The sequence below is a fragment of the Musca autumnalis genome, unplaced genomic scaffold (genome assembly GCF_047663935.1).
Source record: "Musca autumnalis isolate F117 unplaced genomic scaffold, ASM4766393v1 scaffold_3, whole genome shotgun sequence".
NCBI lineage: Eukaryota > Metazoa > Arthropoda > Insecta > Diptera > Muscidae > Musca > Musca autumnalis.
Genome location: NW_027411866.1, coordinates 140,077,021 through 140,091,273, shown reverse-complemented (window position 1 = coordinate 140,091,273; position 14,253 = coordinate 140,077,021). Strand labels below are relative to the sequence as shown.

The 14,253-nt window shown below is 41.2% G+C and overlaps 1 protein-coding gene across 2 annotated transcripts in view; it reads left to right on the top strand.

The window, feature by feature from the left end:
• yl (Putative vitellogenin receptor yl) overlaps positions 1-11,853 on the top strand; it is a 42,323-nt gene extending 30,470 nt beyond the window's left edge. The window contains exons 6-12 of one of the 2 annotated variants that reach the window (XM_073974553.1): positions 2,620-2,764; positions 2,851-3,662; positions 3,729-3,998; positions 4,071-5,129; positions 10,332-11,145; positions 11,210-11,425; positions 11,485-11,853. In XM_073974553.1, the coding sequence (XP_073830654.1) occupies positions 2,620-2,764; positions 2,851-3,662; positions 3,729-3,998; positions 4,071-5,129; positions 10,332-11,145; positions 11,210-11,425; positions 11,485-11,629 (3,461 nt within the window). In that variant the 3' untranslated portion in view covers positions 11,630-11,853. Of the gene's footprint in view, positions 1-2,619; positions 2,765-2,850; positions 3,663-3,728; positions 3,999-4,070; positions 5,130-10,331; positions 11,426-11,484 lie in introns of both variants that reach the window. The other variant, XM_073974554.1, reaches the window with a different exon arrangement.
• The last annotated feature ends 2,400 nt before the right edge of the window (positions 11,854-14,253 follow it).

Here is a 14,253-nt window from a genome sequence, read left to right as displayed (position 1 = left end):
GATTTTATGTATTTCGAAGGTTTTCTTTTGTCACATTACGTGGTGCAATACGTAAAAAATAACTATGGACGGACAAGAATCCGAGATATTGTCCTTGAAGATGAAGAGTTATGTAGGCAAAGGCCTAAAAGTGTAAATAAAAATTCTTAACGGTTTGAAGAAAATGATCCCTTTTGACATAAAGGTTTCAAGTAACCTTAACCACGAAAGTGTATGTTAAGGGGCATACGCTATTTTGGTCTTCTATCACGCTTCGGTGTTAAAATATCGTTAATTTTCCATATCTCAAAAAATTACAAAGAGTGTTACCGGTCAGTAAGTATGGTAATTTGGTATTTCGAGTCTCATTGGGTGCATAAGTCAAATTCGGAAAGTTGAAAATATACTCGTATGTCGGTGTTTAGGTAGAGAAACCTTGTAACGATACCGTCCGATTGTAATTGCTTTGAAGGGTTTTGCTACATGTTCTGAAGTGTGAAGTATGCTGAAGTGCTTGTTACTTTGCATTCCGTATTGTCAACGAGAAAAAAAAACGAACAATATAGGTCTATGTTTTGGTATCCTCCCAATGTTATGTATCTTGAAAGTTTAAACTGAGATGACTGTAATTTAAGTTGTGAATTTTATTTTATCTATTTTCGGAGTCGACTCCGGAGTTGGAGTCGGAGTCGAGAAAAAATTGGACTGGAGTCGGAGTCGGAGTCTGACAAAAAATGGCTCGACTCCGAAGCCCTGATCCTGATGACCAACGTACCATGACCATAGTACTATCGGAAAATTGATCAGGAAATCATTTCGCGAAGAGCTAGAAACATAATTCTGTGTTTGATACGGAACATCATAGACTTTAAATCCCCACAAGATTAAAACCGCAGATTAATTCGTTTTGGGATAAATAAGCTAACATTAACAAAAATGTAGGTGTTCTATTCTACTGACGTGGAGTGTATCATTAAATTGTTTGTACGTACTCTAGACATAACCCTTAATGATTTTTCATAGTTATTTTTGGAAAATAACTTCAAAAACTATAATTTTCTAGTCAAATTGCCTACAAAGGGTCATTAATTACAATCATATCAAAATTACGTCAGGAACATCATTGTTTCTATCGGAATCGGTTAAAAAAAAAACTACTGAAAATGATAAGCAACCAATTATTCCAGCATTCTGATTACATAAAAGCCAAAAACTTGGAAATCAATGATCGATTATTGTGGTTCATAATTTTCAATGCTCAATATAAAAATGCCAATTTTTTCGTTTTCCAGTATTTTGTATGCCATATTAAAGACAACTTTTAAGCCTACAAATCAGTTTTTTGAACTGTTAAAAAATCTCAACTTGTTTCCAAGTTATGAACGTTTATATTTTTTATTTCAGGTTGCATCATTTTCAGTGACAGTCACTGTATATTCTTGGTCAGGGGAAATTTTCAGTCGATCGAGGCATGTCCGTCAGTCCGTCTGTGGTAATCACTCAGCATCCACAAAAAAATAGATAGGACGCTGCAATTTTGGATAGATGCGTATTTTGTTTGCAGGCACTCGAGCTCGATCGAACAGGCTTTCGATCCAAGAAATTCGAAAATATTTGTATAATTAACTTTTTCATCAAAATATTATTTTTGAGTATCAAAAAGTATTTTAAAGCGGTTAAATAATGTATTACACGAAAACTCGCTCATAGAATTCGAAAAGTTGCCTACCATTTTTATTCGGTAACGAAAAAATAGTTACAAAATTCTACTATAGAAGACTTTCTTTATGGAGTGGATTTTTATACCCTCCACCATAGTATGGAGGGTATATTAAGTCTGTTTTTTCTGGTTGTAACACATGTTGATCAGGAAAAAATTCTAAGAGAATAAAATTTTGCACCATTGCGTCTTTTTCCATAGGCAGGTCAAGTTCGTTATATACGTCCACGTGTTGGTATAACCCGCATACTCGTACAACGGTACCTCCCGATTTATGTTGTTTTGGCGATTATAGCTAAATTTCTGGACTGAACAAACCATAATTTGACATTTAAGGTTCTCAGACTTCCCTAAACTCCTCCACCAAAAATCGTTCACACAAGTCCATGTTTTGATGTATACCCATATAAAGGTGCCAACAGATTCTCACCTAGCCAGTTTCCGCTCGATTCCCATAAAGGCGCGTGTCCTGGTACCCAGCATTGTCGGAAACTGTTAGTTTTCCCAAGGCTGTTCTGCACTTAAGGCCTCAGGCTTGATGTTAATGGATTTGATGGCTTTAAGGGCCTCCAGATTATCCACAAAGATCTCAGCATACAGACTTCTTGTCAATTATGCAGCCTTCTTGATCGCGAAGTTTTCAGCTTGTAATACACTACAGACATTGTCCCACCTGTAAAAGTATTCAAGACAGCCTTTCACAGTAGACACTGATACCATCTTTCATCTTGGAACCGTCTGTATAGAAGACCGGACCGTCCGGAGGAGTGTTATTTCGGTTCCATTCATCTCTACTAGGGATAACGATATCTTCAAATCTCAAGACCGGTGATTGTATTACTATCTCTTCTTATGGAACACCAATAGATCCTCTCTCAGTTATGTAAGCCTATTTGAATATAACTTTCATTTTCTTACAGACCACCTCTCGTATAATTTATATTGGAGCGATTCGGAAAGACATGTTGTTGAAGTTTTTTCGCTACAAAGCAAACAACGGGCAATTGTATCATTTTTCTCGGGCATTGAAGTTCCCATTGGTTTAGCAGTAATTCCGGATGATGGGTAAGTAAGATGAAGAACCATAATCTTCTTGTCACAATCTGCCACAACAATCGATAAAAGAAAACATCCACACTTGCTATTTTCAGCATTATGTTCATTGCCCTACAATCCAGACGTCATGTGCACATTGATCAGAAGTCTCTGAGTGGCCAAGGAGAACATACCCACGCTTTTGAGGATGAATTGGGCGATGATGATATTCGTTTTGCAACAGACTTCGAAACCAAGACTCTCTATTGGTCAGACAGTGATTTTGGTCGTATTTCGTTTTCCGATTATCGTAATTTGAGGGCCTACACATTCCGTGGTCGCCTTAAGCGCCCCTATTCCATTGCCATTGTTGATGAAGATCTTTTCTGGACCGAATTGAATTCGAATATTATACACTGGACCCATAAAAGCAATATGGGACCTTTGAAACGTTTCGACATTGAAGTCAATCGGGAATTGTATAGTACCGTCTCTTTGCCTATGAGAATACCCTTATTGGCAAGTTCGTCTCCAATTGTTGTTGATCATCCATGTCAGCACTGGAATGGTGGCTGTTCACATATTTGTGTAACAATAGGGAAATTTGCCCCTGGATGCCTTTGTCCAGCGGGCTTGGTATTTCGAGATGCAACCAATCGCACCTGTATTGAGGCATTAGATTGTGAATTCCGTTGTAATTCGGGTGAATGTTTGACGTTGTCTAGAAAATGTAATGGCCGTAAAGATTGCCCTGATGGTTCGGATGAGGCGAACTGTGAAGATGGCAAACGTGCCAAACCTCAAGTTATTTGCTCCATTGGTGAATTTAGATGCCACAATGGAGAACAGTGTGTGGATGGTGATCTGCGTTGTGATGGTAAAAAACACTGTCAAGATGGTTCCGATGAGGAACATTGTGAGAAGTTTGGTAAGCTTGGGGATTGGGTTTTTCTTTTTAGTTCGGTTCTGAATTTGGTTCCGAAATTGTTTTTAGATAAATCCAAATTTTGTCACCGTCATCAACATGTCTGTGACAATGGCAATTGTGTGGACTTCAGTGTTATGTGTGATGGCTTCAATGATTGTGGTGATAACTCCGATGAGGCCGATTGTCGCCTGGCCCGTGGAAAGGATGTAACCGAACCCAGGCGTATATGCGGCCCCGATATGTTTCAATGTAATTCTGGCACATGTTTGTCTAAAAGTTGGGAATGTGATGGAAAAATTGATTGTAAGGATGGCTCGGATGAACATGACAAGTGTGGTAAGTAGAGAAGGGTGGAGGGGAAAAATTTGCAACAATTGAGAACGGTAAATTTCTTTATCTTTACCCTAGGCATACGCGAATGTCCTCCCAACATGCATAAATGCCTTTTGGGCCAATGTATTGATCAACGTCTGGTATGTGATGGCAACAATGATTGTGGTGACACCTCGGATGAAGTCAATTGTGACATGTCTTCGGGTAAAAAACGTAAAATGGCCTGTGGTGATGATCGTGTTCCCATGTTTGAATGTCCCAGTGATCCCAATATTTGCCTGGATATGTCGGCCAAATGTAATGGCACTGCCGAATGTCCACGCGGTGAAGACGAAGTTGATTGTGGCAATATCTGCAGCATTTACGAATTCCACTGTAAAACCACCAAGGAATGTATACGCAATGAATTCCGTTGTGACCACGAAAAGGATTGTGCAGATGGTTCAGATGAAGAGAATTGCGATCACCATGGAGCATGGAATCGCACAGCAAATATTAAACCCAACCATGAAATGGCTTGCGGACCGAATATGTTCGATTGTAAAGATGGCCAGTGTGTTGATGAGTCGAGGGTGTGTAATGGTTTTGATGATTGCGACACGGGAGCCGATGAAGGACCATTGTGTAAGACCGCCTGTGATCCCCAAGCTGGACATCCGGTGTGTGAAAATAAATGCCGCCCCACACCATCCGGTGCTGTTTGTTCTTGCTTCAGTGGTTATAAACTTGATGCCGATCATCGAAGCTGCGTAGACATTAATGAATGTGAAGCATTGGATCCATGTGCTCAGCTGTGTGAAAACACCATGGGTTCTTATCGATGTTCATGTTATCCCGATTTTATGATGCGTCCTGATAAAACTTCATGCAAATCGATTGAAAGTGAACGATCATTGCTTTTCACCACCTTCGATGAGGTACGCAGCATGACCGAACAACCAATTGTCTTGAAAGTAGCCTGGAAGGCCAATGATTCCAAGGTTATGGGATTTGACATCAATATAAGGGCACGGCGTGGTTATTTCACCACTGAGGGTGAGAATGTTTTGTACATGGTAGATATTGATACGGGCGTTGTGAAGGCTGCGTTAGAGGTGCCACAACCAAGTAAGGTTGCCGTAGATTGGATAACGGGTGAGTAATGAACCATACGTTTTTCTATTCATGTTTTCTATAGAGCGTTACCAATTACACTTTTTTCAACCCTTGCCGATATTGAGGCCAATGTACTTGCCGAACTTTTTTCTAATTCTTTTATTTGGGCTTTAAATTTGTTCACCCCTTTTTACCATACCATAATATAGAGGGTATACTCGTAATTAAATTTGTCATTCCGTTTGTAACACATCAAATATTCATCGGAGACCCTATAAAGTATATTTACTCTTGATCAGTGTGAAATTCTAGGTCGATATAACCATGAAATTAAGTTACAGCACGCAATTTTTAAGATAGAGCTTTGTAATTTGGTATAGAAGTTTATATTATAGAAGTTATATTATATTATATTGGTATTGCAAATGGGCTATATCGGTCCACGTTTTGATATAGCCTCCATAAAACCTACCACACGATTTCCGGTATTTTGAAGGTTTTAGCCTCATTATCACACCAAAATGGCAGAAATTTGGTTGTTGTTGTAACAGGGTTTTTATTATGTTTGTATGTTCGTTCCTCTGTTCAATCGGGCTCTGGTTCTATCTCCAGTTCCAGAAAAATTGCTGCTTCGATGGGATGTAGCCACAGATCCACTAGAGTTAGATGGGTAGGTTTGGCGCGACAGTCGAAAAGGTGTTCTGTGTCGTGCGGGCCCATGCCGCATACTGGTCAAATGTCTTGCACGGCGCGATCGTTTTCCGCCCAATAAGAATTTAGGCGACTGCAATATCTCGAGCGTAGTTTAGCCAAAACTACTCTAGTTTGTCGTGGCAGCTGACGCTCCTCAGCAGCTATAGATGGGGGATGTACTCCGAGTACTTTATTCATACTATAATTGCTTAAGGCCTTGGCAACTGCGTCCTTGTGAATGTTATTCGAACCTGCTTGATATGCTTGTTGATCTAGGGGTTCTCTCCTGTATCGTTGGACCTCTCCCTCTAGAGCATGGATATCCTTCCTGGTTTGCCTGAATGTGTCGGGCCTACCCACAAGATGGTGATTGGGATGGCTAACACGGTAGCATCCAAGCAGGTACTGGAACGAAAGCATCTCATTGTGTTGCTTTACTGGAAGAATCCTTGCCTCCTCATGTAGATGGTCCACTGAAGATTTGAGGAGGCACCCTGTTGCTGTTCTCAGGGCGGCATTCTGGCAAGTTTGAATCTTGTTCGAATTCATATCACATAATCTCGGGGACCAGAGTGGAGCCGCATAGCTTACCACAGACCGACCTATCGCGCTATATATGGTCAACAAGGTTTCTTTATCTGCACGCCAAGTGCTGCCGGCTAGGGACATAAGGACCTTGTTCCTGCTTTTCGGTTTGTCGCACATAGCTGTGGCGTGTGCGCATGACTTGAATATAGTGTCGAATGTGTCCCCTAAAATTTTGGGACAGTTTGTGGTCGGCATTCTGCTACCGTCGACCATGACATTCAACTCTCGTCCAAACTGCGCTCTCCATGTGGTGAACAGAGTGGCTGTAGATTTTGTGGCGGAAATCTGCATATTCCTCGAGTGGAAAAAGGTGGTAAGATCGGTTAAATAGGTATTCAGTCTCTCACAGATGTCATCAGGGAAGGTACCAGACGCCAGGATCGTGAATTCATCCCCATACGTTATGATCTCGATTCCGTCTGGAGGGGACGGAATACAGGAGAGGTAGAGATTAAACAGTTCTGGAGATATCACCCCACCTTGGGGAACTCCCTGCTTCACTCTACGGGGTTTGGACTTCTTGTTCCTGAATTCCACGTACGACTGGCGTCCACACATATAGGTGACTATCCAACGTTTCAAGCTTGGCCGGAGGGTTGTCTGCTCAATGTCCTCAAACAGAGTGGAGTGTCTGACTGTATCAAAGGCTTTTGATTCACTTTTGCCTGGCTTCCGAAGTGGGACCACCCTGCCCATTTTCCAGAATTCGGGAACAACGAGGGTGGCTAGCGACAAGTTGAGAACTTGAGTGATATACTCCAATCCCGGCTCATCCAGCTGCTTCAGCATTGCCATGGAGATTCCATCAGGGCCCAACGCTTTGAATGATTTAGCATTTCTTCCAGGGTTCGAGAGTTACTTAACCGTTGCCCACAATTCCGTCCCTAAGTTGCAGCTTTCCAGATGATTTAACCATTTGCTCCGATTGAAGTAATTTGCACACCTCTTCGCATCAGTCAACGTAACGTCGCCAAAAGTGACTGAGGTTCTGTCATCCCTACTTCCGTGGTTCGAGATTGACTTAACCTTTGTCCACAATTTACTTATACCGGCTCCAATGTTGCAATTCTTCAGATGATTTAACCACTTGTTCCGCTTATGCTCGCCGACCAGCCTGTTAACTTCCAGTGTCAGCTCCCTGACTCTGGGTTCATTTGGGTTGGCACGACGAAGCTCATCACGCTCATTTGCTTATCCCGTCGCCTCTGCTGGAAAGTTTGGTCTTACCAGCAGGGATATGGCGAGCGGCTGCAGCAGTCATGATGTCTCGGAACGTCCTTTCCGCTACCCGAACTTCAGAAGGATTGGGAAATTCTCTGAAGCGGTGATTGGTGAACTCTCTGAAACTCGGCCAATCAGCTTTCTTATGATTGACGAATGTGCGTGCGTTCAGAGGTGATGAAGTCGGGTGGTCTGCTAATGGACACACTTATGGGGAGATGGTCTGATCCAAGGGAAATGACGGGTTGCCAGGTAACGTCATTTGTCAGACCAGGTGACGCGATGGTCATGTCTGGCGAACTGTGACACTCTTCTCTAATTCTGGTAGAAGCGTACTCATTGACCGTGCAAAACGTAGTGCTATCAATATGCTCAGCCAGCGCTGTACCTCTCTGGTCGTTTCCGAGGGCCGAATGCCACATCTCATGATGCGCATTAAAGTCCCCCAGGACCAGACGATTATGACCTTCCAAGAGCGGGCTAATGTCAGGCCTATAATCTGAGATACAGCTATTTCTCGGCGGGATGTATACGTTCAGCAACTCTATCTCGGCAGTTCCACGCCTGACTGCTACCCCCATACATTCCATGTACGGGTAATTAGAGACAGGCTCAAGCGAGATAGGTATGTATTGGACAGACTGGTGCAATAGGAAAGCTAATGCCCCACCTCCACTTCTGGTGCGATCTTTCCTTAGCACATTGTAACCATCACAATGGTCTAAGGTTGTCGTTCAGCTTGGTTTATTGCACCACCGCGACCTTGATATTATTCCGAATCATGAAATCTACTATTTTCTAGATCTTACCTGGGATTGGGACAACAACGGCTGGTGTTAAAGGCTGTGTGTGCGGTTGTTGTCGAGGGGACTGCAGGGGAGTTACGTAGTCAGACGAGGGAGTTTCGTAATCCGACGACGACTCACTGGGGACTGTGTTCACGCAGCATGCAGCAACATAGTCCCTGTCGTAGTCCCTCACGTGGGCAAGTCCAGAGCAACCCCTTAGATGCACCCACTCCTGACATCTATTGCATCTCACCGAAGGTTGGATGTGGGTGAATATGCGGATGTGACAAACTAAGTACAGATATATTGGTCCTGGGTTTTTCTCCGTCCCGGCACGGACCAAAAGAATTCGGAGCAGGCATTCCGGGATATGCTGCTCCCAACACAGAAAAACGAAACAAATAAAAACATATGTACACTGAGGTGGCAGCCGCTGGCCGGAACGATGATTTTGTGTTGTTCCGGGTCAATCCGGTAGGAAAGAACCCACTGCCGTGGGATTGGGCAGAAATTTGGTACTTAGTCTTCGTTGGGGGCATAAAACTTTCCCCCAGAAATTTGTCGCTATAGGTCCAAACCTTCATATAGCCCCCATATAACGGTACCCCCGGTATTTTGAATGTTGCGGCCACAATAATCCACCGAAATGGCTGAACTTTGGTATTTAGTCTTCATTTGGGTTGCTAAACGTTCCATTTGAAAGTTCTGGGTATAGATCCACGCTTTCATATAGCCTTATAGAACGTACCTCCCTATTTTCGGTGTTTTGAAGGTTGTGGTCTCAATATTCCTCAGATATGGCTGAAATTTGGCATTTAGTCTTCGTTGGGGTTATAAAACTTTTCCCCATAAAATGGTACCTTCCGATTTTAGGTATTTTGAAGGTTTTAGCCTCATTATCACACCAAAATGGCTGAAATTTGGTACTTAGTCTTCGTTGGGAGTATTAAACTTTCTCCCAGAAATTTGTCGGTATAGGTTCACGCCTTCATATAGTCCCCATATAACGATACGTAGTTTTGAAGGTTGTGACGTCAATATCCCACCGAAAGACTGAAATTTAGTCTTCCATAGGGCTATAAAATATTCCAGCAGAGAATTATCAGTTAGGTCCGCGGGTTCCTATATCCCCCATAAAAGCGTACCTCTTGACTTTCGGTATTTTGAAGGTTTAACCAAAATATCGGAAATTTGGTATTTAGTCTTCTTTGAGTCGAAAAACTATAGGCCAGAAATTTGTAGTTATAGATCGACGTTTTGATACGGTACCCCCCTAGTTTCGGTATGTTGAAGGTTAGCCACATTGTTTTACCGAACTTGCTGAAATTTAATATTTACTTCAATACAACTCATGATGGAGGGTATAACGCCGTTCTTACTTGTTTATATTCAAATATGACTTATCTATGCACTGATTATTTAATCCTGTCTTGGAAAGGTCATGTCTTATGTCTTATGCGTAGCTTGACAAATTTATCCACACCTAGCCACACCTATATAAATATTGCATAAACATATATGTTTTATCCAAGGCTTATTACAATATCATATGTTTTATCCACGCCTTGGTACAGTCATATATGTTTGAAAAGATCAGAAGACTTATCCAAGCCTTGATCAGATGATATGCGACTCATATCTCCATGATTTGATATATCCAAACCTTGATAAAATCAAATTTAATTTATCCACGCCTTCATAAGACCATATTTGTCTTATGCATGATTTGGTAAGATCATATATGACTTATCCACTCTTTGTTATCGATTCCTGTGGGCCGATTTATGATTTTGAAAATTGTTTCACATAAATCAAATACGCCTTTCCTTTATGTTTTATTCCTAAGGCTTCAGCAATGCATTTCCGTCTCTCTCTCTCTTGTCATTTGCTATCTGTTATACCATTATAAAGGCTCTTCTATATATCCCCATTTCTCTTGATTTCGTTTTAGACAATGTTTATGTCGTCAGTCGCTCGGCCCAATATCAAATAGAAGTCTGTTCATTTGCGGCGAGAATGTGTGGAGCCGTCATAAAAGTTCAACCGAGGGAAACAATAAAAACTCTCGCCGTCGATGCTTACAATCGCAGGATGTTTTTCGTCATTATGCAAGCGCATACATTTGGCAGTCATCGATCACGAATTGCCACGACTAGCCTGGATGGCGGAGGTAAACGAGATTATCTACTCAATAAAGATATGACATTTGTCACCACACTGGCCTGTGATCCCTACAAGAAAATGCTTTACTACACAGAATCGCTAAGTAAAACACTGCAAGCTATTAGCTATGGTTCGGGTTCAAGTCGTACACCCATTACTCTCATACAAAAGGGCAACGTGGTTATGCATCCATCCGGATTGACATGGTATGAAAATCAAGTTTTTATTGTAAATATGGGAGCTCGTGAGGCGGTACGTTGCTATCTCTATGGATCGAAGTCGTGTAAGGCATTTAATTTGAATATTCTCAATGCTGAGGATATTTTGGTGGATGGTATATCAAGGCAACCGATGAACAGAAATCCCTGCACCATGGCCAAATGTCGTGGTATGTGTGTCCAAACCGAGTTTAGTTATGAATGTATGTGTGGCGATTCCATTGTCAGTGAGAGTAAATATTGTGATACGCACAATGAAATATCCTCAAGTGCTCTGCTCAAAAATCACGACTCATCAGCTGAGGAAGATGGTGGTTCCTCACATGCTGTTTTCTTTGTTTTGCTTATGCTGCTGGCAGTTGCATTGACAATTTGTGGATTGGGGTATTTGTATTATCGTCGCAAACAGCAGGGTCAACGTGATTTCATTCGTAACCTGCAATTCCAGAATCCTTTATCATCGATGCTACCGCATCAGAGGAGTGCAAAGACCTCGACCATGGACAGTGGGCTCATCAGCAGCGGAACAGGAAGTTCAACCGGAACCACAACAGCATCATTCGATGTGGACCACGACCGGATGTTCTTTGGGTCGAAAATTCAAAGATTTCTACGTGGTGCAACGACAAACAATAACACGGAAATTCTCCTCGAAACGGCTAAGGTACCAACAATATTCCCTCCCATCATTATACAACTAATAATGAATCTTTTCTTTTACAGCCTCAGGAAATTTGCTCCATGGAGAAGGGCAGACACTCCGTTGCACCCGTACCAAATATCATGGTGGAGGAGCCCGACAACGATATCACCCGAACAGTGGGAGATTATGACGATGATGCGAGAGCCAGGCTGGTACCCTAGATAAATTATTATAAATTATGATATTTTGTGTTAAATTATGCACTGTGTGAAAATTTAAAATTTTTATTGTTTATTTTTTGTATGTAAGAAAATGTAAAATTATCATGTAAATATTTTGTATAGTTTTTATTCCTCTTTTGTATTTTTAGTATAAATCCTGCTTGTTGTATTAAGAATTTAAGAAAATTATTGTTATTTATCCCATCTTTGTTTCAATAAATTAAATAAGTTGTTTAAAAGTTTCCACAAACCTCCTTTCCCACCCATTATTTTAACAAGGGCATGTCGCGCGAAGTAACTGCTTATTTTGTAACCCCTGAAATAGGTAGATGGTAACCACTGAAATAAGTAGATACTGAGTAGATTCTGACTACTTATTTCAGTGGCTACAAAATAACCAGATATTTCGCGCGACATGCCCTTGTTAAAATAATGGGTGGGAAAGGAGGTTTGTAATGAGGATTTTTGCTGGGGTGCAACCAAATTCAATTTTGTAAAAAAAAAATGGGAAAACATTGGGGATAATGAAAGTAGAGCTAAAACAAGTAAAAAATATCAGTCGGCTTTGCCGACAGAGATAAACCCTCAGCCTATGTGAATTGAAACTTTCATTTACGGACAGATCGAATGTATTTAGGGTCTTTTCAGCATTTTGTGACCCTTTTCGGACATTTGAACTTGCCGACAAAAATGTGGATTAGAAATAAAGTTCAAAAGTGTTGCGGAGGAGGTACTTGAAGGATTGGACCAACTTGTTCCATTATGGAAGTGGATCTTATTTTGGGAGTTATATATTTTCGATAGATATCGCGCCCGCTAGTCATTTCAGTGGGTCATCGTATAACTTTTGGAGCAGTATGGCAGGAACGAACGAACAGCATCGCTATACATTTCCAAAGGATCTTCGAACATACCCAAAACTGCACTAAGACACAAATGTTTAACTTTTGTGGGGGAGATACCCTAAGGCAGGGATGAAGGAAAGAGGCTAAGGAACATTTCTACCAATAAATATTGATATAGGTCCACGTTTTGATATAGACATAGGACGGTATTTCCTGATTTTCGGTATTTTGAAGGTGTTAGCTATATTATCATACCAAAATGGTTGACATTTGGTAATAAGTCCTCCTTTGGGCTACAAAACTTTCTCCCAGAAATTTGTTAGCACAGGTCCACTTCCGATTTTCGGTATTTTGAAAGCATTAACCTCATTATTTCACCGAAGTGGCTGAAATTTGTTATTTAGCCTTTTTCGGGGCTACAAAACTTTCCCTCAGAAATTTGTCGGTCCACGTTTTGATATACTCCCCATAGAACGGTACCTCCCGATTTTCGGTATTGTAGAAAGTTGGTATTTAGTATTTTTCAGGGCTACAAAACCTTTCCTCAGAAATTTGTCAGTATAGGTCCACATTTTAAAGTACCCATCATAGAACTGTACATACCGATTTTCGGTATTTCGAAGGTGTTGGCCTCGTTATCACACCCAAGTGGCTAAAATTTGATATTTAGACTTTTTCGGGGCTACAACATTTTTCCCCAGAAATTTATCGGCATCGGTACACGTTTTGATATAGCCCTCATAGAACGGTACCTCCCGATTTTCGATATTTTTAAGGTTGTGGCCTCAATATCCCACCAAAATGGGCTTATATTGGTATTTAGTCTTCGTTGGAAGTACGAAGCTTTCACCTGAAATTTGTCGGTATAGGTCCAAGCCTTCAGATAGCCGCCATAGAACGGTACCTCCCGATTTTCGGTATTTTGAAGGTTGTGGCCTCAATTCCCTACCGAAATGGCTGATATTTGCTATTAAGTCTTTGATAGGGATATGAAACATTCCACCTGAAATTTGTTATCATTTGTCTACCTGAGAACGGTACATCCCGACTTTCGGTAGATGAAAGCCGGGGGGTACCTAAATATCCCACCAAAATTTGTCGGTATAGGTCCACGCCTTCATATAGCCCCCACAGCTGGGTATTTACAATTTTCCACCAGAAATTTGTCGATATACAGTCAAAGTCTTCAGATAGTCCCCATAGAACATTACCTCCAGATTTTCGGTATTTTTAAAGTTGTGGCCCCACATAGCCCCCATAGAGCCGTACCCATCGGTTTCCGATTATTTGAAAGTTGTGGTCTCAATATACCACCGATATGACTGAAATTTGGTATTTAGACTTCCATGGGGGTATTGCAGTAGACAATAATCAAGTCCATGTCTTCAAATAGAACAAGCGTACTTCCAGACTTTCGGTATTTTGGAAGCTGTGTCATCAATACCCCATCAAAACGGCCGAAATTTAATATTAAGCCTACGTTGTGGTAAAACTTTCCACCTGAAATGTTCCATGTCTTCATATCGACACCTCCAAATAATAGTATGCTAAGTCTAAAAAGTGAGTTTTGCAGGAGAAGTTCTCAAAGTGTGGAAATTTTTTTGAACTTCAGTACTATGCTAAGTCAATATTTGTTTATAACTTCTGTTCGGATTGTCCGATTATTACCAAAATTTGACAGAATTTAAGTTAAAGGACCTTAAATATAAAAATTTAAAGAACTTGAAAACATGCTAAGTCGACTTAGCATACTATTGTTTGGAAGCGTCGATATAGCCCCCCA